The sequence below is a fragment of the Eptatretus burgeri genome, chromosome 7 (assembly GCF_056783735.1).
Source record: "Eptatretus burgeri isolate ZD-2024b chromosome 7, Ebu_testis_v1, whole genome shotgun sequence".
Classification (NCBI taxonomy): Eukaryota; Metazoa; Chordata; class Myxini; order Myxiniformes; family Myxinidae; genus Eptatretus; species Eptatretus burgeri.
In genome coordinates, this window is record NC_140967.1 from 49,484,676 (window position 1) to 49,502,175 (window position 17,500).

A 17,500-nucleotide genomic window follows, 5' to 3' on the forward strand; every position below is an offset into this window, starting at 1 on the left:
TATATATATATATATATATATATATATATATATCTGAATATATACAAGCCTGGTGTTGGCGTTCTGGTTAGGGTTGCATCTTGGGATCCAAAAGGTCCTGAGTTCAAGCCCCATTGGCCGCTTGAATTAATACACACCTGGAGGTTGACTCAGCCTGTCATCCTGCTGAGGTCGGCGAAGTGAGTACCAGTGTTCTGGGCCCGGTGTATGCCCCGGTTAGAAGAGGTGTACCATATCCCTGTGTCGTCAGAGACGACCAGGGTTGTGTCAGGAAGGACATCCGGCATAAAATCTGTCCCAAATCATTATGCGGATCATAACGGATGATCCGCTGTGGCGACCCCTAATGGGAGCAGCCGAAAAAAGAAGATATGAATATATACATATACAGTCATGCGCCACTTCACGACGGGGTTCCGTTCTGAGAAACGCGTCGTTAAGCGACGTCGTCATTGTGCGAACATCATTTTTTTTTTCGTTTTGGAACATCGTACTTACACAAACCTAGACACCTCGGCTATATAGTGTAGTCTATTGGTCCTCCGATACAAACCTGTACAGCATGTTACTCTCCTTAATACTGTCGGCAATTGAAACACACATCCAAGAGAGATAAGACGGAAGACGCATTTGTTTTACCTTAGTGCAGTTCATGACGTCCATCGGTGTTGTTCGCAGCAGCAGCCTACAATCTCCTCTCGCATCGATTATAGAAAGGTGAACAATTAGCATTTGAATTTTATAAATATGTAATCATTGCATCGATGTTATAATTTATAAATGAAGAAACGAGCTCCTGTCAATTGTGATATATATTTTCGGAACAGGCCGATTGTTTTAACAACATTAAAAGCTTCACCAAAAATAAATGTGTTTTAATTTCGATTAAGAACAACGATTTATTCGTGGAATTCTTCAACTCAAAGGTAATTTGCTTGCAAGAAGGTAAACGTGGAAACATTGGTTCAGTTTGAAAGCCGATTTCCTTGAATCCCGATTTAGCACGATCCTGCTTTTTTCGCGGTGACATTTTATGGACCTCAACGATCGCATTATAATGGGGCCACACTGTCGTTTATTATCATTATGAGGTATTATGTACTGTACAGTGTACATAATTGTATGTGCTATTTTTATACGAGGCAACATTGTTTTTTTTTTTTTTTGTATACCTTGGTCGAGGCTCGTATGAGAGCTAACACAACTCAGCAAGGAGGCATGAGACAAGAGGGGCGGGAGTGGAAGGGACAAAACAGTGGGGAACAGACACATTAGGTGAACTGTGGAAGGGAGAGGGATGGGGATGGGACGGGGAACATGGCGAAGAGAAGATGGACATTTCAGGGACTTTCAGGAAGGAAAGCAGGAGAAATGAAGGAAGTGGGCTTGGGTGGATTATCGGGGGTAGAAAAGATCGAGGATTTGGATGGGGGAAGATAAGAGGTGGTGGTGAACAGCTGTTTTGAAAGCCTGGAGGGAAGAATGGGAAAGAATAAAGTGAGGAAGTTTATTCCAAAGGCGGGAAAAAAGAGGAATGAAAGAGTGAAGATGAGCAGTGATTCGTGATTTTGGTAGTTTTACCAGAAGGGGGTTGTTGGCGGACCTTGAGCGCCCTGTGGAAATGTGGTGGGGACAAATCGCAGAGAGAGCAGGGGGGCAAGGCTGGAGAGGAGTCGGTAGAAGACAGAAAGACCACCGACCAACCTGCGGTGATTGAGTGAGAGGCCCAAAGACTCAGCTTCATTGCGGGAGATGCCGATGATCTTAAATGCCCTGGTTTCGACAGCGTGAAGCCGAGAAAGGTGGGAGGCAGGAGCACCAGCCCAGAGGGGAGAGCAGTACTCCATCAGGCTACGGACAAAAGCTTTGTAAGTGGTCAGGAGCTCAAGAGGGCCGAGGAAGGACTTAGCACGACGGAGGATTCCCAGTCGGCGACTGGCTTTTGAGGCGAGGTTGGAAATGTGACTTTCCCAGGAAAGATCATGGCAGATAGTGAGACCTAGAAGCTTGAAAGAAAAGACTTCTTCCAGAGGATTGTTGAGAAAGTGGATGGGGGGGTTTTGTAAACGGTCCTTTCGAAGAGACATAGTGAGAGTGTGAGATTTGTCTGGATTGAAAGACATGTTCCACGTGTTGGACCAGTTTGTGATTTTATCCAGATCTGCAGTGAGTGAAGAAGCTGCTGCTTGCCGGTCTGAGGGATGACAGATGGTACGGCAGAGGGTGGAGTCGTCGGCAAAGAGAAATAGAGGATTTTCCAGAGAGTCCGAGAGATCATTGATGAAAACCAGAAAAAGAACAGGGCCCAGAACGCTACCTTGAGGAACTCCAGCCTGCACAGGAAGAGGGGATGAAGGAACTCCATTTAGGGCCACACGTTGACTGCGACAGGAGAGGAAGTCTGCGAGCCATGAGTGGAGATGGCCTTGAATACCATGGGAAGAGAGTTTGGTGAGTAGGGCAGGGTGCCAGACTGTGTCAAAAGCACGTGATATGTCCAGGGATACGGCTCGGATTTCCTGTCTGGCATTGAGGACCTCCATCCATTGATGGGAGAGCAGAAGCAGCATATCCAGGGTAGAGTGACCTGGTCTGAAACCAAATTGATGATTGGAAATCAAGCCATTGGAGAAGAGGAAGGATTTCATATCTGAGGCGATGATGGATTCCATCACCTTGCTGATGATTGGGAGAAGGCTGATTGGTCTGTAGTTATAGGGATCTGTTTTTGCACCTTTTTTAAGCAGGGCAGTGATGTTAGCAGATTTCCAAGCAGATGGCAGATGACCTTGGGCAAATGAGAGGGTGAATAGAACAGAGAGAGGGTGAGCAAGAGCAGAAGAGCAGGCTTTGAGGACACGTGGGCTGATGCCGTCTGGACCGGTTGCAGAATCTGACTCAAGGTTTGAAAGCAAGCTCTCCACCTTGTCAGGAGAAAAGGATACAGAGTCCAGGGACAGTTGGGTGCGACTGGGTAAAGTGGGTAGAGATAGAGATGGGTTTAGGACACAAGATTTAGCTGCAAACACCGAGTTTAGACATTCAGCTTTATCACGTGTGGAATCAGCAGTGCGGCCATTTGAGGTAAGGGAGGGGATGGAGGGGGAACATACACCAGAAACAGATTTGATTAAATGCCACCAGGATTTTGAGGAGGGAGAGAGGTTTGAGAGTTCAGACTTGAGATGAGAAAGATGTTGTTTTCTGGCTCTCCTAAGGGTAGATACACACTTGTTCCGAGCTTTGTGGAAAGAACTGAGATTGCCCTCAGTTGGGTTTGCTTTCCATGAGGCAAAGGCAAGTTGTTTCAGGACAACTGCCTCGCCACAAGCTTCAGTAAACCAAGGGCGGGAGGAAGGGTAAGACAACTGAACACGAGAGGGGATAAATCTGTGCATGAGGGAGAGCAAGTTTCTTTGAAAGAATTCCCAGGATGAGTTGATGTTTGAGAAAGTAGTGATAGGAGACCAGTCTGTCAGTTTGATGGCTGCTCGGAGACCCTGCCAGTCGGCTTGAGTGAAATGTCAGACTCGACGGCGGTGAGATGGTTCTCTGATAACAGCCAGAGAGATGTCCACTTTGACAAGGACGTGGTCAGAAGAACCAATTGGAGCGAAGGAAGAGCAGCAGATATTGTCAGGGAAATTTGTCAAAATCAGATCCAGAAGAGATGGAGTACCATTGGTTGAGATCCGGGTCGGGAAGTTGACCGATTGAGTCAGTCCCAATGAGTCGCAGAAAGCTTTTGCTGAGGTGCCATGGCAGGTGAGAGAGGTACCCACACCGCGCCAACTGGCGTGATGACAATTGAAGTCACCACATAAGAGGAAGAGAGAGTTTGGATGAGAAGATAGAAGATGGTCCATGTTTTCGGATAGTGAGGTGTAGATGGAGTCATCACTGTTCGGTGGACGGTACAGTACACATATAAGGCCAAAAAAAAAAAATGTTGCATTGGCGTAACGGGTCACTGAAAAATAGGGTAGGTCGGTCGGGATCTTTTTTTTTTTTTTCCTAATAAATCCCTCCCAAAATCTCCCCCGGCTCGAGTACCACCCTTTTTGTCGGCGGGTTCTGTCCAAAACACTTCCGGGTTTTTGCGATCGCGATCGCAATCAACAAGATACTTGAAAACGATAGCAAAACAACAAAAATAGCAATAAAATAGGGTCGGCAAAATTTTTCGATAGCAAAAAAACAAAAAAAAAAACGTAGGGTCGGCGGAATTTTTAGGGTCGGGCGGGTTACGCCAATGCAACATTTTTTTTTTTTTGGCCTAAACATGAGGTGGGAGTGGAGGGGAAGCCGAAGCCAGAGGTATTCCTGGGGGTGTGGGGGAGTGAGCGCAGTGCATGGAGAGTGAGGAATAGAGTCTTTGATGAAGAGAGCAACACCTCCACCAGGACGAGGATCAGGTCTGTCATACCGTAAGAGGGAGTAGCCAGGGAGAGATACTTGGGAGTCAGACACGTCTTGGGAGAGGAAAGTTTCTGTTAGGCAGATAATGTCTGGTTTGTCAGTGGCAACCTGTATGGAAAGATCTGAAAGGTTTGAGCGAAGGCCCCGGATATTTGAGGTCCACACTTTTAATGAAGAGGAAGGGGAGGAGGCTTTGGGTGCAGGAGGTGGAGGGGGAGGGGGAGGGTAGGACAAGGGACGAGGGGGGCAGGTAAGGAGGGTTGCTGAAGGAGTGTGGGGTATTGCAGAACAGCGAGGGGAGGGGGCTGAATGAGGAGGAGAAAAGGCTCTGTGGTGCGGGGGGAGAGGGGAGACAAGAGACAAGGAAGAAGGCAGTTGAGGATTTGAGGAGGTGGAGTGAAGAGATGGAGGTGAGAGGGCAGTGGAGGGAGGCAGGTTGGTGGATGAGAAGGGGGCAACTTTGAGAAGGAAGAGTGAGGGGGATGAAAGGTGGGAGAAAGGTGAGGGGGGATTTTTGAGAGAGGTGAGAGGGAGGCTTGGAGGGAGAAGAGTGGCATGGTTGCTTTGAGAGTAAGAGTGAGGGGTGAGGGGGGTGAGTTGGCACTGAAGTTGGAAAAAAAGAATGTTTGATGGAAAGCGAGCATCCATGGCAAACTGTGGTTTTTAAAAGTTTTAGGTCAGAGATGCGATTTAACACAATTCTTGATGGATGCAATGAAGGCGAATTCAGAGCATGGAGAGAAGAAGCGCTGTAATAGTTGGATTTTTTAGGCAAGGAATGAAGGAAAGGTCGAAATGAGAGCAGTCTGTTAAAATAGCAGAAGAGTAGTGCATTGTGAAACAGTAAAGAGTACCACATGTGTGAGAGAGGAAGATGAAGCATTATAAGATCGTTTTTGTAGTTAAAAATAATGTATGAGAGAGTTCAACAGATGAAGAGAAGAGTTCAACAGATGAAAAGAGAGAACATCACTCGGCGATAGCAATTTTTCAGTTACATTTTTTTTTTCAGAGCTGGCAGATCCGTCGAATATGCGATCCGTCGTTACCCGGAACATCGTTAAGCTGCGCATGACTATATATATATATATATATATATATATATATATATATATATATATATATATATATATATATATATATATATATATATATATATATATATATATACATACATACATGTAGATATATACATCTCTAATATAATACCAAGCTTGCACACTAAAAACTCGGCTCGCCGTCACACGATCCCTATGAAATTGCTGTGGCACTTAGCGGACATGCCGACAATGTTTGGGAAGTCTTGGCGTTCCATTGTACCACTTGCATTTTGCACAATGCGTATTTTTGTCATTCCCCGTGTACGGTCTGTCGTCTGCTACCAGCTATGTTGTACTGCTATCCCGTGCATGTACACAGGTATCGCTAGTACATATATATTGTTACGGCTGTGGAAATTCGCAGAGCACCATATAGGTCCTTAGATCAGTTATGCCTATAAGTCTGTGCTCAGATAGATTTCCCCACCGTTGTCTAATGGGAATTATTCGTGTGATCAGGGCTGTGAACTTTGAGTTAGCCGTTTTTCTTTTGCTTTCGTTATTTTGGACCAACCGCTTCACAACCACCACCTCCACCACCAACATCACTCTCATCAACATCTGTATCTCGGTGCAGGCTGGGACATTTGGAATTAAATTTTTGCATCAATAATGCGAACAAAAGGAATGTGAGGTTGACATGATTTTTTTGACCTTGACCCAATTTTAGATCACGACCCAATTATAGACATTTTAACATTTTTTTCACGAAAACTCGACTAAGGTTTGTCTGATCAGAACGAAATTGTCTCTCAAGACAGCTCAGAGGAAGGCGCATTTATGCTTAATTTCCATCATAACCCTCCAGGTTAAAGTGAAGGTCAAATGGTGCTCTTAAAAAACAAACATGTTTTTGTCATCGCTAAATTTTGCCAATGTGTAATCTCAAAGACTGATTGGTCTTCCAAGATGTTCTTGTATTATAATAGTGTACCTGCACTGAAGTTGTGCACCTGATTTGTTTTGTGTCCTTGACCTAGTTTTTTCGGATTGTGACCTAATTAATAAAAACCACCTTTTGATCATCATTTGAATAATTTTCCTCTGATTTTTTTTTATGGATAGATTGTAGATGGGGAGACATTTTCTTTATTTACACTCTATCCCTAAATGTTTAAGGTCATATGGTGGTCTGAAAAAAATATTGCCATCATTGGATCACTGGCCAAGGATAAGTCACGGGCGATTGTCAAGGGTAAGCCTTGCTCACCCGGTCAGGGGAGGCTTACCCTTGGCGATCGCTTTGTGATCACATATATCTAGTTTATCATTGAGCTTACTTATCTGCTATTTTTTTACTGAAGAATCACGAGATGACAGAATCTCACAAGAATCTGAATTCAGTGGTTTTTTTTAATTTACTTTTAACATTGTTCTTAACGAACAGAAACAGGAACGTTGTTAAGAACAGGAAGAAAGGGTGAGAGGGGAACAGAGTGATGGGGTGTGAGATTGGGCATTGGGAAAAGCGGGTGAGGTGATGGGAGAGAGGGTTTGAAACGTTGGGAGGGGGAAGGGTTGAGAATTTGGGGTTGGAGACTTTGAGGTGGGATGAGAGTTGAGGAATTTGGGTGGGAGGAGGGTTGAGGGCTTGGTGGTCGGAGGAGGGTTGAGGACTTGGGGTTCGGATGGGGCATTGCTGAATTGCTGTTTGGGGGGAGAGGGAGGGGAGTTGAAGGCTTTAAGAAGAAAGGGGGAGTGGAGAACATAGAGTTGGAGTGGGGTGGCAGAGAGGAGACAGAAAGTTGGGAGAGTGGGGTTGAAGCTTTAGTGGGGGTGGTTGATGATTTGGGGTTCAGGACTTGAGGTTGGGAGGGGGAATTTGAGGACTTGAAGCAGAAAGGGAGAGGGGAGGACAAAGTTTGTGTGGTGGGACAGAGAGGGGGCAGAGAAGGGGGGTTGAGGCTTTGGGGACAGGGGTTTTGGGACTTGGGATTGGGAGGGGTGAGCACTTGGGATTGGGAGGGGTTGCATATTTGGGATTTGGGGGTGGGGGAGTTGAGGACTTGAGGAAGAAAGGGAGAGGGGAGGACAAAGTTGGTGTGGTGGGACAGAGAGGGGGAAGGGAGGGGGTTGAAGCTTTGGGGGAGGGGGGTTGAGGACATGGGATTGGGAGAATGGCTGAACAGATTGAGGTGAAATTTTACAAGTATGATTGCCTATTCATGAGGAACAAAAAGTTTCCACCTATGATGTCATAGTTCACATGGTTTGGCAACCATATTGGATTTACCCTAAAATCTTCTCCAGAACGGCTTGACAGATCGAGGAAAAACTTCACCCACATGTTCCTCAAGCCTTGGATATACCAGGGTGTTCACAAATAATTAATGTCACATGGTCTGGCAGCCATATTGAATTGAACAAAAATCTTTTAAAAATTATTTATATTGAACCGCTTCATCAATCGATGTGAAATGTCATGACTATGATCGAATAGTCATGGTGAATACATGTTTTAAATTTCAACCTGATCAGGCACATGGTCTGGCAGCCAGAATTATTTAATATTTTGAATCTGGGTTCAGGGATTTAATTCAAACCTGGTACAAGTATGTATATAATGATGTGATAAAGTGGGCGGAGGCATATTCAGAACAGGGACACATGATAGAACACACATGTGGAGGCATGGTTATAATGCTGGGGGCATGGTTATTATGCTGGGGCATGGTTACAGAGATTAGTGACCATGGTAACACCGGAGGCTTTGGGGGCAAAATGACACAAACTTGCATCCCTGCAGAGAGTCCGGGACAGCCCCAAATTATGTCATAGATAGGTCTTCGGTCCGTGCGACCATATCCACAGAGCCATGTTGATGGTTCCATGTGTGTGAGCAGCGCTACACGGTTGCAAACCACACCGAGCACCGCGAGTGTGAAATGCGAATTTGAATGTGCAACATTTGAACCAGGTGCCTTCTTTGTCAGGTTCTAGAGCTGCCATGGTAACCCAGAATAGCTGAAGTCCGTGATACCTCTTCTGTCTATGGTGGAAGCACTGAGGTACCCCAGAATGGCTGAGCGAGTAGATCAATAACCCCTTTTGCCAAGCGTACCGGTCTCGACTCGCTCTGACGTCAGGGTGAGGCTCGGTGAGCCGGCAAACGATGCATAAGCGTCGAATTTTATGCGATATTCAGATTCCGGGGCCCAGCGGCCGAACCACTAATTTGCAACTTCCAGGTGAACCATGGTTCATAAACATCCCAAGAACTATTATGTTGTATACGGGACTCGGTTCTACGATGAAAGACCAGTCTGGCTCTCAGCTCCTTCTAGCAATCTGCCTAGCTTCTCAGGACACAAAACTCGGATGTGGTATGATCTCTTCAATTTTATGGTCGGAGGAAGAAGAAGCCGATCCTTCGGACAAAGGGTCAGACTAATGCAAAAGGGTGATCGGCAATCACCGCCATGACGTGCCCGACCGTGACGACTAGCGATGTCACGATATCGAAGAGTGCCCTCTTAGTTTTATCCTTTCGCTTGACCGCTATTTTTACTGATGCATCGAGAGATGACAAGATCTCACCAGATTTTGAATTAAAAGTGTTTTTATTTTATTTTCTTTTAACATTGTTCTTTTGTGAACAGGTAGACTGCAGGAGCAATAGAGGCATGTTTTAATCGTTCAGGTATTCACCTTCATGCACCTGTATTTTTAGGCTCTCATTTGTGCCCAATTAAATTTACTTGTTTAATGCTCATGTAAATAGGATGTGATGCACCCCTTTTTTCAATTCAATTGCCAGTGTATGAAAAATTTTCATATCTCACGTGGACAAGAAAAAAAATGCAATGAAATTAAATGATGGGCCGAATGGCCTCCTCCTGTGCGAAACTTCTGGATGTTTTTATAATGTTGTTAAGAAAGGGGGGACAAGGTTTGGGTGGGGGGGGACAGAGAGTTGAGGTGGAGAGGAAAGAGTTAGTTTAAGGGGGTTTGGGAGGGGGTGGTGAGGCTTTGGGATGGGGTTGGGAGGAAGGGGTTGAAGATGTCGGGCTGTTAGTGGGGGTTGAGGATTCGTCGGTTTTCAGGGGTGGGGGGAGGGAGGGGAAGTAGTTGGGAGTTGAGGACTTAAAAAGAAAGGTGGAGGGTAGGACAGATAATTGGGGTGAGGGGGGACAGAGTTGGGACACGGGGGTTGATGACTTGAATTTGAGGGGGGAGAGTTGAGGACTCGTATGCGGAGGGGAGTGCGAAAGGGGTTGACGATTTGGGGTTGGGGACTTTGGGTTGGGAGGGGTGTTTTAGGACTTGTCGTCACATCTGACATTGCACAGAATTTCCGAGAGTGCCTGCGAGTAAATAAATAACATAAATGCTCTACATGAGGCTGGAATGGTGGATCTGGAGGGATTTGATTGTGAAGGATATACAGTACATTAAAATCTGCAAGACAAACGACCACCGAAGTGTTATTGCAAACTCCACTACAGTGTGTGTCGATGATCCCTCTGTGAACAACCTCAGAAACAGACAAATTGGACTTGTTTACACAAAAGGGTGAAATAAATTTACTTGCTTACTGTGGGGGGATCAAACCTGCACAGTTCGTCAAACACAAACTGTACGTACCTTAAAACTGTTTAAAACGTACACGCAAATGTTCTTCCTCATTAAAGCTCACCTGTTGAAGTTATGGCAGGTAACCGAAGCAGTAGTAAAGGAAGAAAGAGAAGAAAAGAACGAGGAGGAAAATTAGTGTCCGATTCATCTTGAACTAGTTGCATTCGTGGAATGCATAGTCTCGCCTCGCGTGCTCATTCTGAACAAAAACTGAACATTCTGAACTTTGTTAACAGAACACGTTACTATTATGACCCACTGCTATTATGACCCACTGCTATTATGGCCCAATGTTAGTATGGCTCATATACCCATATTATCTATGCACCCTATTATGTCACATACTTTGCCATTATCCGTAACTTTATTGACCACCAGCAGAGGTACCCGCACCTTGTGCGGAAGGAATTTAGAGTTCAGAAAAACAGAGCCAGGTACTATACATAATTCCAATTAATTCATCACTGATAATTTAGCAGGCAATACTATAATAATAATAATAATAATAATAATAATGTTACAATTGATACAATATACACAATATTTTATATAGAACAGGAAAATCAGGCAATAATAATACGATACAATAAGGCAATGCAGCACGACACAATAATGACCGCTGCAGTGCCTCTGGATAGACAACATTTCGAGTCTGGTTGTTGGGTGCCAGAATTGGGAGCTTGGCGATATAGGTAAGAAGATGATTTGTAATATTGCCTACCTTCAGGTGGCACATTATGACACACATTTATATCAAGAGAATTGGGGTCTTCCTCCCACCCTGAACCCCCTACCCTGTAGGTTTAGAAATGTTTTCTTGCATCTCCATTTCCCAAGAGGATTCCAACGGTTGCAATATGATAGGGTAACTACCGGTGGGGCCGATTATATCAATGGACAGACAGACAGACAGACAGACAGACAGACATACATACATAAAGAAAATACAACTTTATATTTAACGACCACTTTTGTGAACATTAAGACGAGGTTGCATCAATGACAAGCTGCTTTGATACTTATACTGTCCATTCTGATGGTGGCATAAGACTGATGAGGCATTTGGCTAGCTCAGATTTCTTATGCAAGTTCAATCTCAGATGCGGTTATGTGATGTTGGTTCTGCTCAGCCAACTGACGAAGGTCTAATGTGAAACCGCCGGTACGGTTCCCCTTTTGCCTCGCTTAACTCACCAGCACGGTAAACCGATCTTTGGCTCGAACATCCGGCCAAAGTTGAGAGTTGCAAACGGCGTTCATGGTCTCTCGGAGGCACGCTGTCCTCTCAGAGTTATCCAGAGGTGAACATCCCATCACAAAATACATATATATATATATATATATATATATATATATATATATATATATATATATGTGTGTGTGTGTGTGTGTGTGTGTGTGTGTGTGTGTGTGTGTGTGTGTGTGTGTGTGTAGAGAGAGATAGAGAGATAGAGATAGAGATAGAGATAGAGATAGAGATAGAGATAGAGATAGAGATAGAGATAGAGATAGAGATAGAGAGAGAGAGATAGAGATAGAGATAGAGATAGAGATAGAGATAGAGATAGAGATAGAGATAGAGATAGAGATAGAGATAGAGATAGAGATAGAGATAGAGATAGAGAGGAAAGTGAAGAGATGGAGGGGAAAGGAGCGAGGAGGGAGGGCGTGAAAAGGGGTGCACATCTAGGAGAGGTGGGGGAAGGGAAGGCAGACGTTGCGGTGGAGCGTTAATTATGATTCATACCGTTTCATCAAAATGATTCTGTATAGAGTAATAGTGAAGAAGGAAACAAAATAATGTCTGAAATCCATTTTCTACTGGTCATACTATAAACACGGTCCGGAGACAAACACCGCTCGGACATGTCCGGAGACAAACCCCACCAGACGCATCCGGAGCCAAGCCGTCGCGACACAAACGCTGCTCAGACACAGCCCAAGCCAAACTCCCATCCAGACGCGTCCGGAGACAAACACCACCTGGACACGTCTGGAGACAAACACCGCCGGGTATGCATCAGGAGACAAACACCACCCAGAAGTGTCTGGAGACAAACACCATCCGGACACGTCCGGAGACAAACACCTACCTGGAGGAGTCCGGAGATAAACTCCCATCCAGACATAAACACTGACCGGACACGTTTGGAGCCAAACACCTCCCATATGCATCTGAAACCAAGCTGTCCAGAGACAAAATCATGCCAGAACATAAACAGCACATGGAAGATTGCAGAGACAAACACTGCCTGGACGCGTTCATAGACAAACACACCCAGACGCGTCCGGAGTCAAACTGGTCAGAGACAAACACCGCATGGACACGTCTGGAGACAAACCCTGCCTGGACCCGTCTGGAGGCAAATACCATCCAGACAGAACCACCATCTGGATATGTCCAAAGACAGAGACAGAGACAGACAGAGAGGGGAGGGGAGAGTGAGAGATGTGAGGGAGTAGGGTACTGCACTGTATTGGGAGGGAGTAGAGCAAGGATGGGACAGAAAGAGTGAGAGATGTGAGGGAGTAGGGTACTGCACTGTATTGGGAGGGAGTAGAGCAAGGATGGGACAGAAAGAGTGAGAGAGCGAGAGGGAGAGAGAGGAGATGAGGGTAGGGGAGTTAGCACAGAGAATATGTTATGCTTTATGAACAATAGACACACACACACACACACACACACACACACGCACACACGCACACACACACACGGCTGATATCGGCAATTTTTCAGTAATCGCGACGTTGGTGTCAATGTGATTACCAACTGCAGTACTTACTGTATTCAACCCAAAAACCTTGAGTAGCTTTCACTGAAAAACAACGTCACATTTATAGAGACATTTCAGAGATGTGTTTGCAAACATTACTCTCTTCAGGGATGTGAACCATTCGCTCAGGGTGACGGCACATGAACCACTCACTCAGGGTGATGGAGCATGAATCACTCGCTCAGGGTGACGGTGCACGAACCACTCGCTCAGGGTGACTGAGCATGAACCACTCGCTCAGGGTGACGGAGCACGAACCACTCGCTCAGGGTGACGGAGCACGAACCACTCGCTCAGGGTGATGGAGCACAAACCACTCGCTCAGGGTGCCAGAGCACGAACCACTCCCTCAGTGTGCCGGAGCACGAACCATTCGTTCAGGGTGACGGAGCACGAACCATTCGTTCAGGGTGACGGAGCACGAACCACTCGTTCAGGGTGACGGAGCACGAACCACTCGTTCAGGGTGATGGGGAATGAACCAATCCTTCAGATTGACGGAGAACGAACCACTCGCTCAGGGTGACTGAGCACGAACCACTCGCTCAGGGTGACGGAGCACAAACCACTCGCTCAGGGTGACGGAGCACGAACCACTCGCTCAGGGTGACGGAGCACGAACCACTCGCTCAGGGTGATGGAGCACAAACCACTCGCTCAGGGTGCCAGAGCACGAACCACTCCCTCAGTGTGCCGGAGCACAAACCATTCATTCAGGGTGACGGAGCACGAACCATTCGTTCAGGGTGACGGAGCACGAACCACTCGTTCAGGGTGACGGAGCACGAACCACTCGTTCAGGGTGATGGGGAATGAACCAATCCTTCAGATTGACGGAGAACGGACCGCTCGCTCAGGGTGATGGAGCATGAACTACTCGCTCAGGGTAACAGAGCACAATCTACTCGCTCAGGGTTACGGAGCACAAACCACTCATTCAGGGTGCCAGAGCACGAACGACTCCCTCAGTGTGCCGGAGCACAAACCATTCGTTCAGTGTGCCGGAGCACAAACCATTCGTTCAGGGTGACGGAGCATGAACCACTCATTCAGGGTGATGGAGCACGAACCACTCGCTCTTAATGACGTGGTGCAGCAAACGTGTCCGCAGTGAGTGAATGATTCACTCAGAATGACGTAACGCAGTATCGCTTTCGAAAATGGGTGCTCGACAAGTGGCTTAAGCACTCATGCAAGCACTCCAATTTAATAGTTGATAAGGCACGGTTGGCCAGGCTTTCACTGCGTATCATATAGGATCCCTTTAACTTTAAAGCCAGTCTTCACCGCACACACAGCAATTAAGGAAATAAAATGAATTTGTTCAAGTAATGACTTTATCCACAAATGAGTTGCTGCTTAATGCAGAATAAGCCTGGAGACATCACAAAGTTCAATCGCCCGTGTAATAAACATTGCAGAAAATGCGCCATGTTGCCTGCTCGTCTGTCCATGTCACGTGGTGCATCGGTTCGGGGTCCTTGAAAATATTATAACTTTTTTTTAATGTCCGTTTTTCACCAAATTTGCATTGATTCCCTGTGGAGCACCTCACAAAACCTCCGAAAATATAGACACAGATCTGGCAGACGCGATGGATAGGCAGTCCCTTGGGGGGACAGGGCGCAAGGTCAAGCATCGAATGCATTGTCATATAGCTCAATGAAGCTCGTTAATTTTGGTACGTTCCTAAATATTTTCTTCACTCAACATAATTTTCCAAACAGTAGAAAAAGATAAGTTTAATGCTTTGGAAATTTCACATTTTCTTGTGTATCTATAGAGGAGGGAGCAAAGCCGAGCTTGCTTAAAGTAAATGGGAATATCAACTTCGTTGTAAGACTTGTTATATCTTTAAATCATCAGATTTCACAACAGATTTCGACACTGATTTAGTCTGGACGATATCCGATCCTAAAAAAAACAAAATAATATTTCGATGATATACTTTAATCAGTCCGTGAGAGTCGATCGTGGAAATTCGTATCATATAATGCATGAAATCGCTCCAAGCTCCTAATTTGAAAACGACAGAACTTACAAATGCGATGTACACAACGATTCGTCGCTATGATGAAGAGGCTGTTGCGGTTTTATAAACTGCATGCTGAGATTGAAACACACACAGCATGTATACTCTTGAATAGTTATTTCCGTAATGAATAGCGCCTTCCCTATCGGGGTTATTATGCAATTAAATGTGTTGGGTAGGGTAGTTAGCACCCCCCTCTCAACCCATTGGGATAATAGACATCAGCACATGATTATGTGTGCCGTGACTGCCATAATCACAGGGTGTGCGTGTTTTACTGCCGTGGCATTCAACATGTGCAACAAACACCCACATTCTGGAATATGCATCAAATTCTCACATTCCCATTTATTTTTGAAGCCCCACAAAGATATCACAATAGAGCAGATAGGAATGTATAGAATAGCATGGTCCGTGTACGAGTAGTTAGCCATCTCGATGTATTAAGTAGGGAAACGTTAGCTTAAGAATTGTCCTGTTTGAATGTGCACCATACAGGGGTTGGTGCATGGAAATAGTTAGGGATTATGTTCAGGAAATTGTGTGTATAACCTCTTTGTCAATCTCAGCTGGGGGACGCCAGAAGACTCGGCATGGGAGCGAGGGCAGGGGCATTTGTCGCCTTCCAAGGGGCGTAGCCATGAACACCTTCAGGGGAGGAGTTATAGATGCCTCCCAAGGGGCGGAGTGTTGCCTTGAGAGAAGGAGGGAGGAGCCTGATCGGGCAGTTGGAAGTCCGAGGAGAGAGCGTGGCTGGGAGTTGGGTGTGTGAGTCTGAGGCGAACACGACGGAGGGAGGAAAAGGAATTTTAAGGAGGTAGTCCTGCCTATTTGCCTACCATTTCATCGTTCCTGCCATGCCCCATTTGTCGACCTGCCCATGTGCCTTTGTCTCATCATCTTGGTCTTTGTCTCCCCATCGTCTGCTTGCCTCATCGTCGTCCTCCTCACTCCTCATTGCTTGCTCGTTCCCTGCTACCACCAGAGCTGAGTCCCCCAGTTTTTTTTGTCCCCTTCCCATCAGTGACCGAGTTTGATATGTTGCGCCCTATTTCTTTAGATTTCTTTTATTCACCTTGCATACAATTATTTTTTGCATGCGTTCCCTTCTTTCCCTCCCAACCCGCTGTCATATTCCTTTCGTTGGGTCAATCTTCCCCTGGTTGTTTGGGTTACAGGAAATAAATCTGTTGAGTTTACAAGAGCTAAATTTCTCGTGTCTCTCCTCATGACCCACGTGCACGTTGTCCGCCATTAATTCAGAATGTCTCCTCAGGAGTTAAGCTGCTCAGGACATCATGGGATTTTAATCTCCCACCGCAATGAGCTCAACGTTTGTTGAGCTATTGACGCTACTATATATATATATATATATATATATATATATATATATATATATATATATATATATATATATATATATATATATATATATATATATATATATATATATATACATACACACACACACACACACACACACACACACACACACACACACACACACACACACACACTGTATACTTTGAGTGGTTTGATAACTGGTTCACAAACATGAACAACTGAAATTCTGAGCAGCTATTTGTTTTTTCAGGGTGACGCTGTCATATTCCCTGGTTGTTTGGGTGCCATCTCAAAAGGGTGCATCTTCAAATGCCAACATCTGACCAGACTTGGCAATCTAAACTTCAGTCAGGAGTTATTCTCTGGCACATGCATCTTCGAAAGAGGTTTGCAAATACCTTTCTAATTATTTCATTCACACATTTCAGACTGCACAGTTAAAGTGGTATATTTTTACTGAATCCAATATTTATTCCTTTAAATTTTCCTTGAGTAGTAGTCGTAATAGTATAAATATTTGTACGAGTTACTTCATGAGCCATAGACAGCCCCAGATCTGAGAACTGATGTGTGATCGCGAGTTCAAAAATAAACTGAACCCACTTGAGTTTGCGGCATGAGAAGCATTTGTGTTGGTTGTGCAGAACTTTCTTGGGAACCATAGAGCTGAACATTTTGCGGAATTAGTGAACAACATGCTAAAGGCCCATCAGAGATTGGGCTGTAGGACGTCTCTTAAAATTCACTTCTTGCATTCTCATCTTGATTTGTTCCCACCTCATCTGGGTGAGGTAAGCGATGAGCATGGCGAAAGGTTCCACCAAGACATTTCGGTCATGGAAACGAGGTATCAAGGCTAGTTCAACCCAAACATGATGGGTGATTACTACTGGTTCCTACAATGGGAGACCAAGTCCATACACAAGAGCAAGTGTCTCACACACTGCTGAACACGTCTGAACAGTGCCTACGTTGACTATATTGAAAGGAAGAGTGTAAACTTGAAGTGTTGTTTCTGAATCACTCGCAATGGGGCAGATTTCCCCATCAAGTTTACACCCTTCCTAAGATTACCAGGTTCTTATGTTTTATTTACTTCTTTTTCTGCAATTTGTTTATGTTCTTGGTTTGTATACTACACATTATACACGGAGATCAATCATTGTTATCTAAATATGATGTTAAAGTAATTACTAAGCACTGATATTAGATGTACAACTTGGCGATTGCAATAATAAAGTATCTTATATAGCATG

At 45.1% G+C, this 17,500-nt stretch overlaps 1 protein-coding gene across 23 annotated transcripts in view; it reads left to right on the top strand.

The window, feature by feature from the left end:
- Positions 1-17,500, top strand: part of LOC147023236 (uncharacterized) — a 344,444-nt gene that overhangs the window by 166,396 nt on the left and 160,548 nt on the right. For 20 of the 23 annotated variants that reach the window (XR_015060084.1, XR_015060083.1, XM_085888438.1 and 17 more), the window contains one exon: positions 16,495-16,630. Coding sequence is in view for 21 of the 23 variants with exons in the window: in XM_085888449.1 (XP_085744575.1) it covers positions 16,495-16,630 (136 nt within the window). In the remaining 2 variants the exon portion in view is untranslated. Of the gene's footprint in view, positions 1-740; positions 927-15,064; positions 15,718-16,494; positions 16,631-16,888 lie in introns of those variants that run through there. The other 3 variants (XM_085888454.1, XM_085888439.1, XM_085888440.1) reach the window with 3 other exon arrangements.